The 21,615-nt window shown below is 41.3% G+C and overlaps 4 protein-coding genes across 6 annotated transcripts in view; 2 read left to right on the forward strand and 2 right to left on the reverse strand.

Moving 5' to 3' along the window:
- The window catches only part of stk39 (serine threonine kinase 39), a 17,969-nt gene extending 17,120 nt beyond the window's left edge, over positions 1-849 (reverse strand). Inside the window, exon 1 of the mRNA XM_019888550.1 lies at positions 766-849. The gene's annotated coding sequence lies outside the window, so the exon portion shown is untranslated. The remainder of the gene's footprint in view (positions 1-765) is intronic.
- A 750-nt stretch (positions 850-1,599) lies between these two features.
- On the forward strand, positions 1,600-12,024 carry cers6 (ceramide synthase 6). 2 transcript variants are annotated; one of them, XM_019888545.1, is made up of 11 exons: positions 1,611-2,135; positions 3,163-3,268; positions 3,362-3,492; positions 6,354-6,411; positions 6,677-6,727; positions 6,832-6,924; positions 8,902-9,030; positions 9,299-9,405; positions 10,318-10,474; positions 10,591-10,614; positions 11,295-12,024. In XM_019888545.1, the coding sequence occupies exons 1-11, from the start codon at positions 1,966-1,968 to the stop codon at positions 11,451-11,453; spliced, it is 1,185 nt and encodes a 394-aa protein (XP_019744104.1). In that variant the 5' UTR covers positions 1,611-1,965; the 3' UTR covers positions 11,454-12,024. The 2 variants fall into 2 exon arrangements, with proteins under 2 accessions (XP_019744105.1, XP_019744104.1); XM_019888546.1 differs by lacking the exon at positions 10,591-10,614 and having other exon boundaries at positions 1,600-2,135.
- A 123-nt stretch (positions 12,025-12,147) lies between these two features.
- Positions 12,148-17,427, forward strand: nostrin (nitric oxide synthase trafficking). The gene is made up of 16 exons (XM_019888544.1): positions 12,148-12,353; positions 12,489-12,574; positions 12,650-12,733; positions 12,833-12,895; positions 12,984-13,065; positions 13,434-13,496; positions 13,767-13,865; positions 13,946-14,071; positions 14,255-14,353; positions 14,439-14,564; positions 14,928-15,036; positions 15,128-15,216; positions 15,302-15,427; positions 16,711-16,942; positions 17,068-17,160; positions 17,240-17,427. The coding sequence occupies exons 1-16, from the start codon at positions 12,258-12,260 to the stop codon at positions 17,374-17,376; spliced, it is 1,710 nt and encodes a 569-aa protein (XP_019744103.1). The 5' UTR covers positions 12,148-12,257; the 3' UTR covers positions 17,377-17,427.
- On the reverse strand, positions 17,016-20,525 carry spc25 (SPC25 component of NDC80 kinetochore complex). Of its 2 annotated transcripts, XM_019888548.1 has the most exons (8): positions 20,400-20,525; positions 20,046-20,159; positions 19,733-19,784; positions 19,564-19,629; positions 18,613-18,759; positions 18,409-18,513; positions 18,175-18,273; positions 17,016-17,911 (listed from the first exon to the last, which is right to left on the reverse strand). In XM_019888548.1, exons 2-8 carry the CDS (start codon positions 20,142-20,144, stop codon positions 17,763-17,765), a joined length of 717 nt encoding a protein of 238 aa, XP_019744107.1. In that variant the 5' UTR covers positions 20,145-20,159; positions 20,400-20,525; the 3' UTR covers positions 17,016-17,762. The 2 variants fall into 2 exon arrangements, with proteins under 2 accessions (XP_019744107.1, XP_019744106.1); XM_019888547.1 differs by lacking the exons at positions 19,564-19,629; positions 19,733-19,784 and adding an exon at positions 19,825-19,890 and having other exon boundaries at positions 19,994-20,159.
- Positions 20,526-21,615: the final 1,090 nt, after the last annotated feature.

Consider the following 21,615-nt stretch of genomic DNA (forward strand, 5'->3'; position numbering starts at 1 on the left):
CTGTTTTTTTTTTTTTTTTTTTTTTTGCGCGGGATGGTACTGTGTACGTAAAGTAACTCACAGATACTTGTGTTAAAAAAAAAAGAAACGTTGATTCAAGTCCTTAGGCACAACTGTAAAAGATATGAAATACTGAGTCAATCCCTCTACTTAAATACTAAATGACAAAGTACAATTAATTACTTCCTGTACTAGTGTAAACATGTTGACTTAACGCTTTGTGGGTAGTAATAAAGTACAGGTAGTTTGTTCCTGTACTTAAGTATAAATACAGAATTAACTTTTTACTTCGGTAGTGGTGGCAAGAAATGAAGTACAACTTCTTAATTCCTGGACTAACAGAGAAGTAATGATTCAACGCCAGCAGTGGTGGGAATGCATTTACTTCGTTACTGTACTCAAGTAGAAGTACTGTCTCAACTCCTTGGTTTAGCGGCGGTGGGAAGTAATGGACTACAAATATTTTGTTACTGTACTTAAGTACAGGGTGTGCATACTTTAGCTACCTCTGCTGTTTGACGTGTATAAATAAAAGAACATAAATGTAATCGTTTGGGTTGACTGGTGTTTTAAATCGACTCTCAGCTGTCATACTGGGAACTGCCATAAAGGTGATACAAAGTTTCTGTGAACATTTTCCCTCTTTTGAGTCTGACCAAAAATACATCGAATCCCCCAGCAGACACAGTTCAATCTTAATTTCGTTCAACTTAATTCAGTTTGTACTACAAGTTAAACGATAAGTAACAAAACTCAGCAACAAACCTCAATTTGATGATTCATGTCTTTTTGCTGTCCGATTTAACCGCTTGGGTTGCACGCGTTAAATCCCCAAACAACTGTGCTTTTAATTAACTGTCTGTGACGGGCCTGTGATGTACTTGTTGAACGTCATTTCTTGACGTACATTTCTTCAACACTGTCGTAACAATCTCATTCATCGTCCTATATGGGCGTATCTACATAAGTAATTGTGAATACTGTTGCTGTTTGTATTTTTGAAACTGGAAAAAAAAACTTGACACTGACAACGCTGGATGTTCAACTCCCTCGCTCCATTTCTACATTCTTCGGATTATTTATGGACGGTTTACAAATAACCTTTTTATGCATTCGCGCCATCTTCAGTTTAGACTGTGAACACATGGCGTTTCTCGAAACTTGACTGTGACGCAAGAATCTGTGATTTTGAATTTAACATACTTCTACTTTTACCAGTCTTTTTTTAAACCCACGTGTCTATACAGGTACTTCCATTTAAGCACAGATTGTGAGTACTTTTACCACCTCTGCCAATAAATGTATCTTTGTATCTTATGTTATGTTTCACTATTTTAACTATTGTACATTTAATCACGTATTTATTTTTATTAAGTACAACATATTTGCATAATAACAGCCTATGTATTTGTCCGAACAAAATGCCCAGTTTTTAAAAAGATCTTTTTTTTTGCGTTTGTTCAATATTCAGTTGTAATGCACACTTCTGTCAATAGGTGTCACGGTTTACCAAGCTTTACGATGCCTTGAAAATCATGGCAAATATAATTTCCTTCATATCACAAGTATATTAAAATTCGGAATAAGTAAGACGTGTAAAAGTACAAAACGGTTCATCGCTCTATGTAAAAATAAAAGTCATGACCTGTAAGATGTTAATGCGCGTAATAAACAGTACACATTCACTGATTATGTGGTTAGTCGACGGACAAAAACAAGTGACCGTGTCCTGGCTTGTTGCGTGACATCCGAACGCACCAATCACACGCGAGGAGCCGACTGTGTCCACTTCCCCACACTGGAGGAGCTTGGCAGACACGGACGGCCGGCAATTCAGCACCAGTCAATCAGCCAGCCAGCCCGTCATCACCATCGTGAGTCGCAGCAGCCGCTGAACGTGGACTCGATTTCATTCTTCAACGTCCATCGAAAATTCGGAACACTAGTTCCTGTCGGCGTGGAGAAATGGCCGGTATCTTGGCGTGGTTCTGGAATGAGCGCTTCTGGCTCCCCCACAACGTAACATGGGCTGACTTGAAGAACACAGACGAGGCGACGTTCCCGCAAGCCGAGGACCTTTATCTGGCGTGCCCTTTGGCCTTCTGCATCTTCATGGTACGGTTGCTCTTCGAAAGGTGAGCGCTTTCTATTTATTTATTTGCTCCTGCAGTGATGGTGCTGCTGCTTCTACTTTAAACAATGGCACCCTTGACTAGTGCTTTTCACTGCCCCCACCCCCTCGCACCGGCGTGCTTCATCCCTCCTGCAGGCCCGCAGTATTACAACGCGCCGCATTGAAGCTCCAAGTAGTTGTCCCATCATCAACTTTCTGTCTACTCTTGTTAAAATGTCACCCTCGGTCATGCACAATGTTGACCACAGGCTCCCGTTTGACTGCGTGCACGCTACCACGTCTCGTGTTATTGTTTTGCAGTCGGCAATGTGGCACAGAGTAGTGATGGCCATGCAAATAGTGTCAGGCCTCTAAAGCATTGTTGTTAGTTATTAGAGAAAGTACACAACTGCTGAATAAAGGACTAAAGCAGGCAGATCAATTTTGTACTGTATCAGCTCTGTTGTAGTACACGTTTTAAAACCAAGTAGCAATTTGTCCATTACACGACCAACCAGATAGAAACATTTTCTGCTAAACTAGTGCATTGTGTAAGAGTTTATATTTACTACTACACATCACAATATTAGTAATTTTTAAAGAGGATAGAGAATTAATGACTGTGACTCTTGTGATATTGTTTATCGACAGGCACAGATAAAATATATTTAGAATGAATATTGAGCAGATTGTAGTATACCTAAACGTATTATATTTTAGTTTTCTGCATTTAACTTATCATGGGAGTGGATGGACGCATTCGCCAGTAAACAGTGCCAAGCATCCTGACCCAAAGGCATCATTTCTTGCACTGAATCCCCGATGCGTTATAATTGAATGACAATTCATGCCATGCAAACAAAACTGCTTTTCTTGACACAGCTGATTTGGTTCAAGTTCTCTTATTCTCCCCGTTGTCTTCCTCTTTGAGATGACATTTACAATCCAAATACCGAAAAGCTCAGGTGATATAAAAGTTCTCGTTGATGATTCATCTGATCCTTTTTTGTCTCTATTTAACGCTACCATTATGCCGCTTTTTATTTCAGGTTCATTGCAAGACCTTGTGGCGTGGGCCTGAAGATACAAGCCAACGGGCCACAAAAAGCCCAACCCAACGCGATCTTGGAGAAGGTTTTCACCGCTATTACCAAGGTGGTCCTTGTGCAATGTCATTATTGTCAGCACTGGCCCTAAAAAAAAGCTCTGCACTATATGTAAAGCATCAAACATCTTTTGTGTCACCAGCACCCAGATGAAAAGAGGCTGGAAGGATTGTCCAAGCAGCTCGACTGGGATGTCCGAACCATCCAGCGCTGGTTCCGACAAAGACGCAACCAAGAGAAACCGAGCACCCTTGCCAGATTCTGTGAAAGCATGTAAGGCCACATTTCAAGACATTTCAATTGTTGAAAGATACTCCGTCACATGTTCATGCCTAAGTATGTGCGTTACGCCACCTTAACACGCGTGCTAGAAGCCCAGCGAAACTTTTTGCGACCATTTTCACCATTATCTGAAAAACTTAAAAATCAGTTATTTGCAGTTTTGCGAGTCAACGTTTTGATGAGGCGCAAAATGCAAATTTTGACATTTAAACTACAATGCAAGACCGCTTATTTAAAGCCGTGTCCAGGAAGTCCCCGCGATAAACCAGAGTTCACTGTATCTCCATTTTCAGAGTAAAAATATTTGTATCGGTGACTACTTGGCTCAGAAATGTCTACTTGTACATGTAATGCGTTAAAAAGCCCTCCACTAACTTTTCATCCGCTCCCGCTTATCCTGCTCAAGATTGCGAGTGAGCCGGAACCTTGATCTTTCTATGCTTTAATTTGAGCTTTTACTGTGTATATTTTTAGACGCCGTCTTAGTCCTGCAGTCTTATTAAAACATTTCTAGCATACTTTTCACTGGATTCCGTGACAAACGTGTAGCGGAAGCATGTGGCGGGGTTTATGACACTAAACACTTAATTACAACTCTTCTGATTGTATTCTCATAAAGACAGTGGCTAACGGTTATATAAGGTCACTTGTAAAGTACAATAAGCTGCATAATGCCTTAAGTCTTGACACCGCTCTGAACCAACAAGCCACCCCGGCTGTAACAGAAGCGGCTAATCTTCACCGGGGCCGCTTTGCCATCAGGGAGATCAGTCATTGGAAACAGTGTGATAAGAAGCAAGAAATGAAGCTGTCGGTGTTTGTCATGTCTGACCCCGGCGAGTTAAACGTGGACTTTTGACACGCATCTCTGACTCTGCCTGAGGATTCTTTTCACTCCACACTGCTGGACTCCCAACTACAATTTCCAGTTGTGCTGGATTTGTGTTCTTTTGAACATAGCTGATTCCACCAAAACGTGTTCCTGAAAAGCGTAACTGGCGTTACAGTTTTCATCCTAATGCCTTGTTGCCATCTCGAACTGTCCTTGAGAAAAATACCAAATCTCAAGTTGCTTCTGATGCTGTATCATCAGTAGATGAATAAGGACAGTGTTCAAGGGCTTAGAGTACCTTGCAGGTAGAAAAGTGCTGCATAAATGAAAGCCCATTCACCCATCTAGACGTAAAGCCCTTTTTGTAGGCTTATCATTACATTCGACTAACCTTGAAAATCCAAAATAGACCTGTGTGACGTGATCACACAAAAATGGCCTGATGAAAAATGGCGGAAACGAGTCTCTTGTCACATACGTACCCATATACAATGCTTTTGAAGTCGAGAGATTACGCTAGCTAGATTAACTAGGCTAGCTAGCTAGATAGATAGGCTAGTGAGCTAGTTAGACTGACGGATAGATACATGAATAAGATAAGAAAACCTTTATTTGTCTCACAGTAGAGAAATTCGCAATTTACAACAGCAAAATTATGAAAGGGAGAAGTAGAACAAAAAGTATATAAATAAATATAAATACAGATACATATTGTAGGCTACTTTGATATATTATAGAATAATAATTTTTAAAAACCTCATGTTTCACGCGTTTGTTTACAAAATAAACAATTATCTGGAGACTTCCAGCATCACACTAAAATAACAGGCTAATTGCATGCCTTTGATTTGGTAACCGTTTAAACCAATGGCAAGTGATTAAACCAAATTTTAAAAAACTGAAGAAAACTGATTCAAGTGCATGAAAATAAACATTTATTGTTTTTGTTCAAAGAGGGGCATGTCTTTTAAAAGCAATATCGACAATGTGATTTAGTAAACTTCCCTATCTGATAATGTCAACCATAAGTGAGAATCGTTATCTTTTAAAGGCAAATACAGTTCTTTATCTGAAGCTCAGTCCTGTAAATTACTTAAAACGTCGTAGCAAGAGGCCCTATATCCCGCAATCTTACCTTCACCGACCCTCTCTGTAATAATGTAGCCAACGACGATGTCTGACATCAGAACTAAAGAAAGACTATTCGTGGCAAAGTGAGTGAGTCACTGTGATTGCACACTTATAGCAGCTATTCAGCAGCACTTGGGGGGGAAAAAAAGGGGGGGGCCTTGATGGCGGGCTTGACGAAGCAGTTGCCATGCAACAGTCTTGACTATGTGCCAGGTAGACTTGCCCAGTTCATTTTCTTTACAATGTCCTTTAATCTAGCTCAAAGCGTGTGCGTTGACGCCACGAGGCACAGTTTATCAACTCTGGGAAAATACTACTTAATCAAGCTCAGTGGAACACAGAGCGACTCGTTGACACATTGATTGAGGCAGAGGCCAATTAGCGTGCTGGCCAGGCAGTCAGGAGAGCAATCAAAGCCCACAAAGCCTCATTTCGATTTCAGTAAAAACTGAACGCGAGGAACAAACATCAACAGAAGAAATCTGGTGTAACAGGTGGGGGTCCAAATTTATTTTTAGCGCAGTTGAAATGCTGTGGGCACTTGTAGCTTGTGAGGAAATTGAATACAGTGACAAATGAACAGAACAGGTGCCTTACTGCTGTTACCATCTGATTACGCATACAAGTGTCACTCATGCCCCCCCCCCCCACCCACCCCCAGGTGTCGAGTGTCTGGTGAGTGGCGAAACTTAAATAGGACTTTAAAATTGTTTGTTGAAGCAGTTTGATCAAGCCCAGGCTGAGAACAAAATGCAACCTACAAATGTATAACTGCATAGTGAATCCAACCATATACATATACGACTAGTGGTGTTAAAAATGAATAATCTCATTCAACTTTTATTTTCATTCTAAATCTGTTTTTTTTGTTTGTTTGCGATTGTTACAGGTGGAGATTTACATTTTATCTCTACATTTTCACCTATGGCGTGCGTTTCCTTAAAAAGGTAAGAAGACATCCAACAATTAAAAACATCTTTCCCCATGAGTACTTTTTGTCGATAGGTTAATTCTCCCCACTATTCACCCGCCCTCGTCAGCCATTGAACAAGGAATTAAAGTACCAGTAAATTTGGCTATTATTGTCGCTATCCTTCATTTGGTTCAACCAGAAGAACAGTAGAGGAAAATATTTATTCGGGGACTTTTTTTAATTGTAGCTTGATCGCCATACATGTGTAATAAGTGGCGACTAATTTTTCTTGTCTTTAGACGCCGTGGCTGTGGAACACTAAAGAATGCTGGTATAACTATCCTTACCAGGTATTTTTTTTTTTTAAACGTCAATTTTACAACATCTAATGGTCCATTTTAAGACAGTTTGTCTCAAATCGTTTTTGACCTGGCGCCTTTGTGTGTTCTTGCAGCCACTGACTGTGGACATCCATTATTACTATATACTGGAGCTGTCTTTCTACCTGTCCTTGCTCTTTTCTCAATTTACTGACATCAGGAGGAAGGTATGAGCACGTTATTGCACGGGTTCTACTGTTTCAGGGTCGTCTCTGTCTACTTACTCTCTTATTATTGTAGTATTTATTTTAAATCAAATTCCTTTTGAAATGATGGTCGTGTAAATGTTTGTTTTTTTGTATTAAAAAAAATCCAGAATTCCTTATCTTTATAAAAACAAACATTAAAGACATAAGTCAATAGATTGTCAAGAATTAAATAATTTTTGCTTCACTTAAATGGACAGTGCGCTGCTCCTTCTGCTGTGTGCGTCTTGTCCCCATGGGGGCAGTATAATACAGAGTTACGGATATACGGAGACGGGCAAAAACGTCTCAGTGAGCTGCAGTAATATTAGCCATTCTTGGCAGAGGATAAATAATATGTGCCTGTGAGTACTGTTATATTATCCGGTTGCTCCATCATTTGTGTTCAAATATCTGATGCTTCCAGAGGTATTACGGCCGCAACAATTTGGAGATTCTAGATTCTAGACGCTCTACACCCTGACTGTACCACTTGCCCAAATTTCGGGGAAATAAGTATTCAACGTAGGCATGGAACACTGTCAACCCATTTTCAATCATTTTGTTTGTCCTTTTTTTTTTTAAATCATAAACGTGGCCACGTACATAATGTATTTGGTTCGTGCACTGTTACTTGCATGCATTTCAGCCCTGATTTTATCCCCCCCACTCTGTCTACCCTGACCACAACACATGTGATGCCACAGTGTGTACGCTCTCACTCTGTCATCTCTGTGTTGACTCTCGGCATGTTGTCTGTTTTTTGTTTCTCCTTTCAGTTTTTTCATGCACAGCACTACACTGAGGAGGTCCTCTGCATCCCCTGCCAATTCCAGTATGTTATCCCCTCACACTTCTCTCATCTTGCTTTCATTCGCCTGTCCTCTCCATCCTTCCTGTCCTTCTTTGTCTTCCTTCTCATTCTGTCGCCAAGCTGGCCTGGCTCTGGTTGCTCTGAATGCTGACATTTCCGGTGCTAAAGTTCGATCGATGTCTGCTTCCTTGCCGGTCACCGTTTTGAAGCTTTCCAGTGCCGATGTCATATTCGTAATTTTTCAAAGGGTAGTCAGTAATCCATGCAAATGAGAATTCACAATGAGGTCATTACCTTGTAAAAGGAGGTGTAAAATAACATGCGTGGAATAAACGGAGTACGGTCAGAGTCGCGCAAAGCGTGTGATCCGATCGTTTGAAAAGATGGCACAGTTCATGTATGAAAGCCACTGACGTTCCGCTGGAGCAATGCGGTGAGTCAACGTCGCTCACGTTGCCCCTCAGGGTTGCATTTCTGTAAATATACGAGCTTGCCATCAAAAGACCTTTCTCAGTCTTGTTTTTGTTGTTTTACGGCAGGGGTGCCAAACTTATTTTTGTCGCGGGCCACATTATAATTACCGTTTCCCTTGGAGGGCTGTGATGACCGAAACTATATAAAGAAGTCAAGAATCATGTTTTATTCAATTGTTGTTTAAGTAACTGTAATGTGGGGTTTGGTAACAAGGAAATGCTAATAATATGTCACTGTTTTTATTACATATGAAATTTTGAATTTTTGGTACAGATTTTAGCAAGCATCATGGAAGTTGTCATATTTGATTTGCTTCCGCGGGCCACTTAAAATGATGTGGCGGGCCACATCTGGCCCCCGGGCCTTGAGTTTCACACCTGTGTTTTATGGAATGAAGGGTCACATCAGCAAAAAATAAATAAATAATCAATAAGGAAGTAAAAATGTTTATGGTAAGATTCACACTACAGATTTAGGAATGGCCAAGCCTAATCCTTGATTGGCCTAATCCTTGATTAAGAATTGTGCTTCTGTCCAATTTGTGCTGTTTTGCGTTTCCGATTCAAAATATTGTCATGTTGAGGATCGACATCGTCAAAATACAAAAAAAAAAAAAAAAAAAAAAAAAGATGAGATTTTTGCACTGACGTTATTGTAATCTGTATCGACAGGATTTCCTGATTATGTTCCTTCACCATTTGGCAACCATCTCCCTCATCACCTTCTCTTATGTGAACAATATGGCAAGAGTCGGGACTCTGGTCATGTGCCTCCATGATGCGGCTGACGTCCTGATAGAGGTGAGGGCGGGCGGTAGCGTGAAACGCTTGTCATGTGGTTCATCTTAATCGCCATTCCAGAAAAAAAAAATATGCCAGAGTACTCAAAGCATCAAATGAGTCAAAAGACCGGTCGTTCATATCTCCCAAAACTCCACGGTTGGGTCACTCGTATCTCAAGGAACTGCCGTACTGTAATTAATGTTGTGTAAAATGACTGTACGCCATTTTTTTTTTTTAATCCGATGTCATTAGTCTGTTGTTTAATCAGTCTTGTGTTTTTCCTTAGGCCGCCAAGATGGCCAACTATGCCAAATGTCAGATATTGTGCAACCTCCTGTTTGCAATGTTTGCAACCCTTTTCATAAGTTCCAGGCTGGCAGTTTACCCAGTGTGGTAAGTGTCGCTTTCCTGTGAAGTTTACAGTCGTCGGCATGCTCTTGATGGCTCGCGGCTGGCCGTAATGTGTTCGCGAAAAGTGGAGCAAACATCTTCACCTGGGATAATAATAACACCACAAAGGCACCTTTGTTTAAACGTTATTCGGACCAGAGCAAACAACCTTGTCATTTTTATGTTTACATGCAGGCTGAGCTTAATTCTCAAAGTGAAACATTTGTCTTTTAACCCCCCCCCCCCAAGATTTCACTTCAACACCTCACACACATGTCTGTGAATGTTGTTGCTAAGGAATAGTTACTATGGATACGGTCTCTTGGAGATTCAAAGAACTCCATAAATGAAAAGAAAATGATTATGGTTCATGGCTTGCGAAACAACAACAAAAAGAAAAAGTGTGTCTAGTGGCCAGAGCAATTTGTAAGGCTTCCCGGTGGTCTTGTCTTCATTCATATTACAAAGAGGTGTTTATTTCCTGCTTGGGTTCGTCATGAATGTCACCTTGTCATTTGGGTGTTGTTGTTTTTCATGAGGAAAACATGATTTAGTGTGTGACTAGTCATCGGCTAATCTGACGTAGTTCCTTCAATGTGACACATTCATTTAGCTTGTTTTTGCCTTCAATGAATATTCATTGAATCGCTCGTCAGGCTTTGCGCTGGCCCTGTCGGCACATTTCTGTGTACGCACTGTAATTTTTTTTTTCCAGCCACCACCACGCCAATTTTAAAAGTTGCTATTTCCCTTAAGCGGTTGCCATGACATCCGGATGTTCAGCTTGAGTCTGACAGCCACTTCCAAGAAACGGCTCAAGGATTTTATTAGATATAAACATCACCGAAGCAATCCATCGCCTTTTTAATGCCAACACTGTTCACCGTGTTCTCCATTGTCCTCTCTGTCCGGTAGGATTTTAAACACCACCCTGTTTGAGAGTTGGGACATTGTTGGTCCCTACCCATCCTGGTGGGTCTTCAACCTGCTTCTAATCTTGCTGCAGCTTCTTCACTCCTACTGGTCCTACCTTATAGTAAAGACGGCATTCCAAGCCATCTCCAAAGGAAAGGTAAATGTTACAATCACAATTGCTGAGCTACCTGTCATTGCTTAGTCAATAAATAGTGACAATAGCCATCTCTGACTTCCCTTTTCTACTCTCTGTGCTAACCTGCAACCGTCAAGGTGGGAAAATTGAATCCTTTACATGTAAGTAGCGAAACTGAAGTTTACACGCTATCTGCATGGCGTATTATTGGGGGGGAAATAAGAATGCTACACTATGGTTGGCAAGCTGCCCAAAATTTCAATTTCGTTTATGTTTAGTGTATTTGAGGATAGGTTTACATAGGATTTATATTCTGCCACAGTTGTTATGACATCTGTCATAACGTAACCATTTTCTTGATGTTGGTCCTTACTATTTTAAGGCTAGCGCCGATCGGACTAGCTAAAGCTAGCAATGCGGAGCTAACAGCTTTGCTAGCTTGAGCTAGTCCGATCGGCACGAGTCTTAAAATAGTGGCTGGACATTTCAGCGCTTACAGATCGTTATCATATGACGACAGAAACAGACGGGCAAGTTGGCTGATTGGAAGACAAAACGCCATTAGCAATTCGTCCACTTCAAGCATCGAAACGCATGAATAAAAAGTCAACTCTTTGACTCACTGACTAGTTTACTCGACACCATATTCACTCTAGTCTTTAGCATAATTTAGCAACGCAATTTTAGCCATGCTAGCAGCATAGAATTCACATTTGCCTTGCTATTTGTTTGTAAATCTACCCCATGCTCCTCCATCATACATTGACCAAGTTCATTAAACCATCAATAAATGTTCCTAAGTCATATGAGCCGTTTAAACGTGAAACGTCTTTAAATTCAGGTGTCAAAGGATGATTGCAGCGACATTGAGTCCAGCTCGGACGAGGATGACAGCCCTCCAGCCAAACAGAAACCCCACAACAGCACCACTAACGGGACCAACAAATCTCACGGGACCAACGGCTACCTGACAGGAGCCTCCTATCCTGATGAACATTGAGTGAACCGTCACAGCGCTGAAGCGAGCATCCGTCCATGTGTGCACGTGTGTGTGAGTGTGGAGACAACAGCAAACATCACATAGCGCATTCTGGGCATTTTGTTTTCAGTTCAACGACATGCCTTTTCGTCTCCTCGTCGGCATATTCGCATCGGCACTCTAAATCAATCCACTTTATCCATTTTTACCGCATGCTATGTCGATACGCAGTCGTCTGGCATTCTGGGGGCGGGGTGTGTCCTACTTTCGCTGTCTTTTTGTGTTATTTATTTTTCTCGCATTTACTTTCAATGCTACACCCCCAAAGATTTGCCAAAATGATGATTGGTAAGACATATTGTGTGGAATTGGCTCACCTTTATTTTTTTGGGGGGGTGGGGGGGACTTACATTGTCCACTTAAGCTGTATATGAGATGTCAACAACAGTATTATGTGTGTGCATCAGATATGCCTAGATGCTGTATTCCCCGTCGAAGCATTTTGTCAAGTCGTGCGGCGCATTTCTGCTCGTGTGCCTTGTACTCGGCAGTCATGAGTTGTTTCAATAAATGAACATGATATGAAATATCATTCCAATGTGTGTGAGTTGCTTTTTTTTTTTTTTTTTAAAAAATAGGTGACATATTTTCTGGACAAGGTGAACTGAAACTGAGTTGGGGGGGGGGAGCAAGTATATGAAAGTGCTCTGCAGAGTAAAGCTCAAATGTTTTGGATTGTCATCTTATTTAACATAATTAATAGCTGAGGCTGAGCTGGAATGTTCCTTTGTAAAGTCCACTGACATTACTTCAGGTGATTTCCGCATGAGTGACTTCGGGAGGGGGTGGTCAAAGTTCCAGGTCCAAAGTCTACAAACGGCTTCAGTCTTTAAGATGAAGGACTATATCAGCCGCTGCTCCGTGAGTATCTGCGTCGAACGCTTTCATTTCCAAATGATCTGTCCTGGGTTTTTTTTTTTTGTTTTGTTTTGTTCTCCTATGTCTTTGGTCTGAACAATCGGGTGGCGTTTTAAAGTCTCTTATGTGCTGTTTCAGTACAACGAGCTGTATCAAAATGTCAAACGAGTGTCAAAAGATGGCGAGTACTTCTGCAAAGAACTTATGGGCGTTCTGCAGCAAAGGTAGAAGAAATGCAGTGGCGCACGTCACGCTTGAATGACTTTGAAAGCGTTATGACTTGATGACGCCCGTTTTAGGTCTGAGCTCGACCACACGTATGCTAAGGGGCTCCAAAAACTGGCTGGAAAACTTATGAGGGCTTCCAAAGGGATGACCAACAAGTAAGGGATGCAGTTTTGTTGTTTAAATACATGATAGAATCCCAGCAGATGGAATCAAAGCACACGCGGGTGTGAAGCTGTAACCCTTCATGTTTTCAGCTCGGTCTACAGTGCCTGGTGTCAGGTGTCAGATGAGATGTACTCCCGAGCTGACGCCCACAGGTACTCTTTATTTGAAAGCACCGATGATGATGATGTCGTCATGAATAAAAGGATGCTCAATGCATTTATTTTATTTTTTTCATTTTAGATCATTGGGAAATGCGTTTCAGCAGGAGGCCATACTGGAATTACGTCAAGTCTTAGACGAGCACTACAAGAGAAAGAGGCCTGTGTGTGTTTTTTTTTTTTTTTTTTTTTTTTAATATCGATCGAGCTCTTCAATTCATTGGACATTGTGCTACTCCTTCTGGTGTGCGCACTTTGGCCACCAGGGGAAATACGCTACAATGCGGGCACAGTAATATTAGCCATTCTTCGCAGAGGATAAAAAATATGTGCGAGTATTGTTATATCGCCAGCCTATTTATGTTCAAATATCGGGTGAAAAGCGAGCTAAAAAAATAATGATCTCGAAAAACTTGCACATCTGGTCACTCAAAGCACCTTTGTAGGCAGTATGTAAACAAAAAAATAAATGAATAACAACAACTCCATGCAGCGTGACTGTTGACGGACGCCCTCTCTTTTTTTCCAACAGCTCGACAATGCCATTGAGAGAACGGGAAAACTTGTCATGACAAACTGGACTGAGCAACTCAAGGTGACGTCTATTCAAACAGATCCAAGGAGAAGAGCCTGAACGCGCCCCATTTCGTCTCTTTCTGCATTGGTGAACTCAAAGCGGGGATGATAAGGGCAGCCCCATCCTGGTGTTAATTTTTACAAGACAGTTTAGAACTGCAGGGACTCAACTTCAAGTCATACAACGCACCTTGACAAGTTGGGGGGGGGGGGGCTCTATACAAACAAACAAACAAAATCTATAAATTGCTTACGCCATCATGTCCGTATTTGTTGTGTTCTGAAACAGACCAAGAAGAAACTGGCTGGATTAACACGGGAGCACGAGGCTTTATTCAACTTTGTCGAGAGTAATAAGCAACTATCCACGGAGAAAGAAAAACAAAAGGTCAGCCATTTTCCCCGAATGCCGCATATCACTTGGGTGACCCACAACGGGACGATTTGACTCGCCGCGCTGGTTTGCAGATGCTCAATCGGTTGACAAAGTCGGCAGAGGTACAGGCGCGAGTGGACGAGGAGTACTTCAATACCAACATGGAGGGCCAACAGATGAGACTCAAGTGGGAAAATACGCTCAAAAACTGCTACCAGGTGCCCGCACATCACGTCCGTTTCATTACGGAGGAGAGAGGACTGAAAGTCACCTCAAAAGACTGTTTCACAAACAACGCCGAAGAGTGTCTAATTTATTCTGTCTTCTGTTTTTGCTTTTCAACTACTTGTCCTGTTAAGTCGATATCCATCCACTTAGTGCTTGATTGCTGCTTTTTGCAGGTCGTTCAGGAGCTCGAGAAACAACGGATTGAAGTTCTTTGCAACATCCTGACCCGCTACAACCTGCACATGTCCAGTTTTGGCCAGACCCTCAAACATGTAAATAAATAAATCGCCACTATACTGTTGATTATTGTCAAGCCGTTATCGCGAGCATTAACGATGACGAACGCGACCGTTCCAGGGCCAAAAGCAGATCGAGCTACTGGTGCAAAGAGTGGACATGGACAAAGACACACAAATGCTGGTGGAGGAGAACAACACCACGACAGCGGACAACAAAGCCGAATTTTTGATGACGGATTATTTTGTACGTTTACTCTGCGTATTTGGTATGCGCACCGTGGCCACTTGGGGGCAGTATAATACAGATTATGCAAGGAGATGGTCACCCCTCAGTAAACTGCAGCCATATCTCCCTCTCTTCGCAGGGGATAAACAATATATGCCTGCTATATTTATGTATTGCTCCACCGTTTGTGTTCAATCGTCCGATCTTTAAAGGGATATAATGCATTGTTGCTTATTGAAATTGTGTAGAACTGGATGTCATCATACACTGTTAATCATAAGTGATAATTACCAGAAGCATTTCTTACATACAGAGATTATTTCACTGTATTATGCGCCAACGTATTTTCATCGGAGACTCTGCTTGTGTGACGTGCATCAGGAGGAAGACGCCAAATCACTCATGTGCAGGGAGCGAAGAAGAGAAGCCATTCAACTGAAACTCCACCGCTTGGAGGAAGCCATCTTGAAAGCAAAAAAAGACTGCGAAGGCAACCCGCGCTAATAATGTCAACCTGTTTCAATTGAGTGACCGGAAGTGACCGGAGTTCAACTGAAAGTGTCGCCGTGGTCTTGTCGCAGGGATTGAAAAGCTGATGAAAACCTACTCGGAAAACCCGTCCTTTTCTAACCAGAGGAACCTGGAGGAAACCGAGCAGCAGCTTGATGAGGTAGGTGCGCGCCGTGTCGTGCCTTTTGCGGACGGATGACAAACGAGAAGCTCAGCGATTGCTGTCTCTTTCTTCTTGAATCCAGAGCACTCTGAAGCTGGATCTCCTGGAGGCTACGCACTATAAACTCTCTGTGTCGCTGTGTGAACTCGAGGGCAAACCCAAGCCTTTCCACCGATTTAGGGACTGCATTGTCAAATGGAGAGATAAGGTACGCTGTGTGTGTGTGTTTTGTCAACTGTTAACTAACAGTTGTAGCCCTATATCGCCTATTTTGGACTTTTCGAGCTCTTTAGGTCAAGGGATAACTAACAGGTAAGAATATTTCCCCCCCCCAAGGAGCCCCCATTTACACCTCGTTCAGCGTAACTACCATGTGTACGCTGAAATGCCGTAGGAATCCAAACTTTGCCTATTTTTGAGAGGTGGAGAAAAAAAAATCAACTTACAGAAATGATTTTTCTTATGAAAACAAAGTAATGTATGATATGTAATGCCGTGAAATAATAGGTTTCGAAGTGATTTCACCTTTCCTTTCCCAAATTTGAGTCGGCTCGCTCTGCTTCTCTGAAAGGTTGCAAATGAATCAAGCGTAATGGTGAAACCACTAAATTGTTTCTGTGGTAAATGAACTCTTAATTTGACTTTTTCAAAAATAGGCATGCTTTTTGTCAAACACTGTTTATATTTGACCAGTGAAAATAACATTTGGTGAAAGAGCTTTTTACATGTGGAGAATTGACAAAGTGATTTTAGTAGTTCCAGATATTGTTAAATTTGGGCAGTTGTGGCCTAAGATTAACACCGAGTGGTTTGCGAATACATTTTTTAAGCACTGTGCAGTAGTTCACAATCAACACATATTTCATGCTCCATCGTTCACAGAAGGGCACAATCGCCGTGATGTCCTATTTTTTTTTTTTTCTGGACACCCCGACTGTTGTGGCTGGGGGAAAAAAAAATCCACTCTAAATGCTAATTAATGCAGCACCGCGTGCGGCCGTAGTCTCTCTTTAAGCACCACCGTCAACAGCTTTACATATGCCAAGACATCCACAAGCAGGAAATTTGAACACCACAAATAACATGAAAGTGGAATCGAATTTTGATAGTCGCGAGGATTGCCCCATTTTTCGATACAGTGTTAGAAGGAATCCATTAATGAACATTATACTGTATCCAGTGAACCTCAGCATATTTGCCCCTGCCCCCCCAAAAAAAATGCAAGCCATTCTCCATGACCTATTTGTTGTTTTGTGCTCAGGCTAAAACAATAACAGTATTCCGGTGACATCTTGCCACCAAGGAACAGCTGAAGTGAGTTGAGGAACTTCATTTAGACAAAAGTAGTACATCGCTGCCATTTTGTAGCTTCAATAGGCAATTCCAGTCGTATGGACCATTTTTCGGGCGTCTTAATTATTTACAGATTTTAGCGATAGCAGTGGGTTTTACTGCATTTGACGAGTGATGTGATACCGATGATCCCATCAGGACTGCGAGCACACTGTGGTGCAGCTGACTCGGCCGGTGAAACTGAAGAAGACTCCCTTCAGGACCAGACACTCACTGAGAGCATCCATCATCTACAAAGGACCCGTTCAGACTACAAAATGTCCAAGTGAAGAGCTTGCATCCGGTGGCCAGATCTCTGGCACTGCACCGTTACAGGAATCAGAGAACCCTGTTCAAACCCCAACACACGCACAAGAGCCGAGAGAACACGGTAGGACTTTTACCGAAAGTAAATTTTTATTTGGAACTTGTGGTTTTTTTTTTTGTTTTTTGCATTCTTGTGTTTTTTTTTTTTGTTTTTTTGCATTATGCTTAACATTAAAATTAAACGTACAGTTCATAGAACACCCGACGTTTGCACCGTGGGACAATGCAAGGCCTTATACAGCTTTACACCTCAACGCAGTGATGAATTAACTCTGAAAGAAGGTACGGGTGGGGAAGGGAATACTGTCCAAAATCAGCAAAAAGCAGAATGGAGATGTATAAAACTAACGTGTGTTCACAGGAGATCTGCTAGACATTTACACCAAGGAAGAGAATGGCTGGTGGTTTGGCGCACTCAATGGCCAGACGGGTCATTTTCCATCCACCTACGTCGAGGAGCTGCCTGTGCTAAGTAACATCAAATCATCTGAAGCCTGACTGCATCTGCACATTTGAAATGGAATCAACAAAATATTTTTACTCCACACCCACCCCCCAATTGTTTTTATTTTTAAATAGAAGAACTCCACGTGTATTGGCTTGTATTACGAAGCTAAACAATCTTGTGTGCATATTGAATCAATGTTTTGGAGGAGCAAGTGAGTTCTGTCATGTTTACGTCAAGCTACAAAAATGAAACACGTCACAGGTTTTTGTCATTTCCTCGTGCTATTGAATTAAAAATGTGGTCGTTATAATCTGATTTCTGTGATTATTTACCACCCCCAGGAGAATTGTACATCCATAAATCCTGATTTGGTACGTATTGTTTTGCTTCCAAGTGCTATTTGATAACTTACTGTCCATGAATTTGCTGCAAAGCTCTATAATCCTTGTTTTTTCATCCCCTCTTGGCATGCTTGAGAGATGAACTGTTTCCGGACATTTTTCAGGAAAACGGCTATTTTCTTGGTCTCCTGCAGCTTTCTCTCCAAGTCTGGCAAACACTCGAGTGTGGGCTTGCTCGACACAGCTGTAACATGGGAAGCTTTTGGTGAATTTCACAATAGCCTATTTATATGTATAGACAAATGACTGGTGCTTGTCACAATTAATTTTCTTTTTTTTTTTTTTTTGGTCGTGACTTTGAAGATAAAAGTGTCTGGAAACACAATTAATGAATATATTATCCCGATGACAAGTTTTCGCAACTCTTGGGCCAGAAATTTCACAAATCAGGACTCAGTTGTAAGATCAAGTATTGTTTTCTTCTAATAGTTGAATAATGGGGCTTACTTTGATATGATCCGTCTTTTGTGAGTTCCATCGTGATGATGTATGGACTGTTCCGATCGTCTGGGTCGATACTTCGGAACACAAACTGCAACTTGTCATCTTCGCAAAAGCATAACAGGGGTCAGTTATGCAAAGATCAGGAGTAAAAGAGAAATAAAACAACAGAATGTTGATACTTAAAAAGGAAACCCAAGAATGATAGCGTGTGAAATAACAGTAACAAATCTGCCTTGCCTTCAATTTTTCGTATTTCCATCCCCAAATTATCCTCAAAAATTAATCTGGCTTTTTGGAGGTTCTTCAGTCTGTCCTTGTTTGCCTTATACTGGGACTCAAGTCCTGAAGAAGGAAAGAAAATAAAACAGGTGGTCATGCCAGTGGTTAAAAAAAACATCATCAACATCAACTGATGGCAGCTGATGCCTATATTATACTTACGCTCCTTTGTCTTGTTCTTTTCTTCTTGAAGTTTCTCAAACTCCCTGATCAGACTTTTTTTCTCCATTTCCTTCTGCTCAATCTCAGATGTAATTTCTGCAATAATGCGCTGTTTCTCCTGCGATGACTCCTTCTTATGCTGCTGATCTGAGCACCAGGGCAAACATTGATTGAAATGCAATAAAAGGAAAAATATGTGTCACAATTTTACTCGACATTAGCTTTAACCTGCTCAATCTATCGATATGGGTCTGCTATCACAATATGAAATAATGCTTGGTTTTCACAATGTTTATGGCGATTTAAGCAATGTAATCCCTCTTTGATTACCACCACTGTCATGTCACAATAATAGAAACCAATTATGATATAACAGCAACTGTGTAACATACATCACCTGGAGTAGTTTACAATCAATAGTAATACAAGAAAAAAATTAAACATGTTCCGATTTGGCCATATTTCGTTACAGGCACTTTCCACGTGTGCTCAATTTCCAGGGATATGTGGAACATTTCTTAACTTCGTCCACTCAACACCATCGTATGATGATGCTAATTTTTGCTCCATTTAATTGTGACTCACCATTTATTTGTTAGGCATTGCACTCTCAGATTTGATGTTCAGTCACACTTTGCCAAAAATTGTTACGCTCCTCTTTCATGCATGTGGGGATGAAATCGTATTGCAATGCACAAAACTGCGAAAATAATCTTGGCTGGCCAGGAGCACAGCACCCCTGCTTTAATCTTTTTTTTTTTTCATCCAGTGAGGTTGGGGGGGTCAGAGAAAAAAAATGAGCACCAAGCAACAACCTCTGCTGTTCCCTTGAGAACCAAACCAAAATGTTATGTGCACCGCTGATTATTATCAATACAAATACAGACGAGCTCGTTTATTATCTCTTATCGACTTGTGCTGGCATTTGTCCAGAGACAGAAAGAAACTCACCTTTTTTCAGCGCCTCGATGGTTTCAAACAGGATCTCATCATCCGCGAATTTCTTCATACATTCATCTGTGCAAAATAAACGTAGAACAGTCATCAATGAGCATTGGCATCAGTTTAACAAGCATGACTAGAAGCCTCGCGTTTGTCGCTGGATAGTCACCCACCATACCTCGAGACAATTTGAGAAACTGCCGATGAGAGTGGCTCAACTCGGCGTAAATGTCTTTGAGAGCATTTGTCCAAAGACAGAAAGAAACTCACCTTTTTTAAGCGCCTCGATGGTCTCAAACAGGATCTCATCATCCGCGAATTTCTTCATACATTCATCTGTGCAAAATAAACGGAGAACAGTCATCACTGAGCATTGGCATCAGTTTAACAAGCACGACTAGAAGCCTCGCGTTTGCCGCTGGACAGTCACCCACCATACCTCGAGACAATTTGAGAAACTGCCGATGAGAGTGGCTCAACTCGGCGTAAATGTCTTTGAGCTCAGCGATTGCTTTCAGCGCTCTGTTTTGCGCTTCTGTCCGTTCCTTGGCAAACACAGCAGTGCTGCTGACATCCGTGATTGATACCATGTTTAACAAGAGAGCCTGCGAGTGGGGTAGGAAGTACAAGGGATCCAATAAGTAAACGGAAATAATTGAGGTATAGTATATTGAACGCAAATACGTCAGCATCCGTACCATTAGCTTGCCAGCTAATGCTAACGCGGAACAACAACCGTTAAGCCTTCCTCGTTCGAGGTGGCACAGTTTAAGCTTCAACAAATGCTTACTGACCTCTTCAACTCACCCAAAACCGAGTATTATAGACGTTCATGTAGTACTTACGTGATGAAATGTTTTGTTAAAACGCTTGAACTCGCACGTTCCGTTCGTTCTTTATTTTCAAATTTTCGCGGTTTGTTTTGTCTGTTTGCAGACAGAAACTGTAACCGGAAGTACAGAGGCGGGACCTTCTTCTAGTTCGTTTTTCGACGGTGGTTTGTAACCTATAATAAAGCATTACCGCCATCTGTTGATTTGAAAACATGAATGCTTGGGCTTGTTTTCGTATCTGCTCATTTACATTTACAATTAAAAAAAAAAAGATGTAGCATCATAAGAACTTAAATTTAATAATTAATTTATCGGAACGCCAAACTGTAACATGTAATCTTCACTAAATGTTCAATAAAGGCAAATGAGCCATGAACGAACATGAAAGGCAGTTTATTTCTCTTCATTACTTGCTATTGACTGACTAAACACGTTGACCGCAGTACTGCAAACAAATCTGTTCCTTTAAAAAATGATATTTAAGAATATGGACTTCACTTCTTCAGCACTGAATTTCAAGCAAATACATAACATGTACGCATACTTAAAAAAATAAACCCTCCAGACCAACCGAGTTATTTTTTTTTAATTCGCATTTTATATTGATTTTAATTCGATGAATTGTTCAGCCTTAATTCATTTGAGTAATAGACTGTGATACAGTTCTTGTGATTTCAGGATTCACTTTGGCCAACGACCTTATTGGTGGATGCATGAAAGTAACCTTTTCCGCAATGATTCCGTCCCTCATTTGCAACAATTTCACATAACGTGTGAAACAGGCCCAGGTAAGTTTCAAGAATGCTGGCGGCTCGCCACAACATTAGGTACATTTGAATAAAAGCCAAATAACTCGATTTCTTGCCTTGACAAAGATTTTTTTTTAAAAACACCATCTAACCTGTTTTTAAATGAATACCTTTCCGCAACTGTCATTCAAAACGTTTGAATATCTCATCCAGGTCTTGTTTTAGTTTGTGTAGGTGAACCTAATGACGTGTCGGGTGATGTAATACGGAGCCACTTCCAGTTGGCAACCTCTTGTCGGCGCAGGTAGTCCATCCGGTCATGCCATGGGCTCATCATGCGTTTGGTATGTAATGATCACATCTGCTCTCAACGCTACCCGGTCCTCCATTATCACCAGGGAACACATTTCTAAGAGGTGCGTTAATCCATTTTGTTTCCAGAACATTTCAGGCCTGCTTCAAACCTATCTTGAGCTGAA

This window comes from Hippocampus comes, unplaced genomic scaffold, assembly GCF_001891065.2.
Source record: "Hippocampus comes isolate QL1 unplaced genomic scaffold, H_comes_QL1_v1.1 scaffold625, whole genome shotgun sequence".
Classification (NCBI taxonomy): Eukaryota; Metazoa; Chordata; class Actinopteri; order Syngnathiformes; family Syngnathidae; genus Hippocampus; species Hippocampus comes.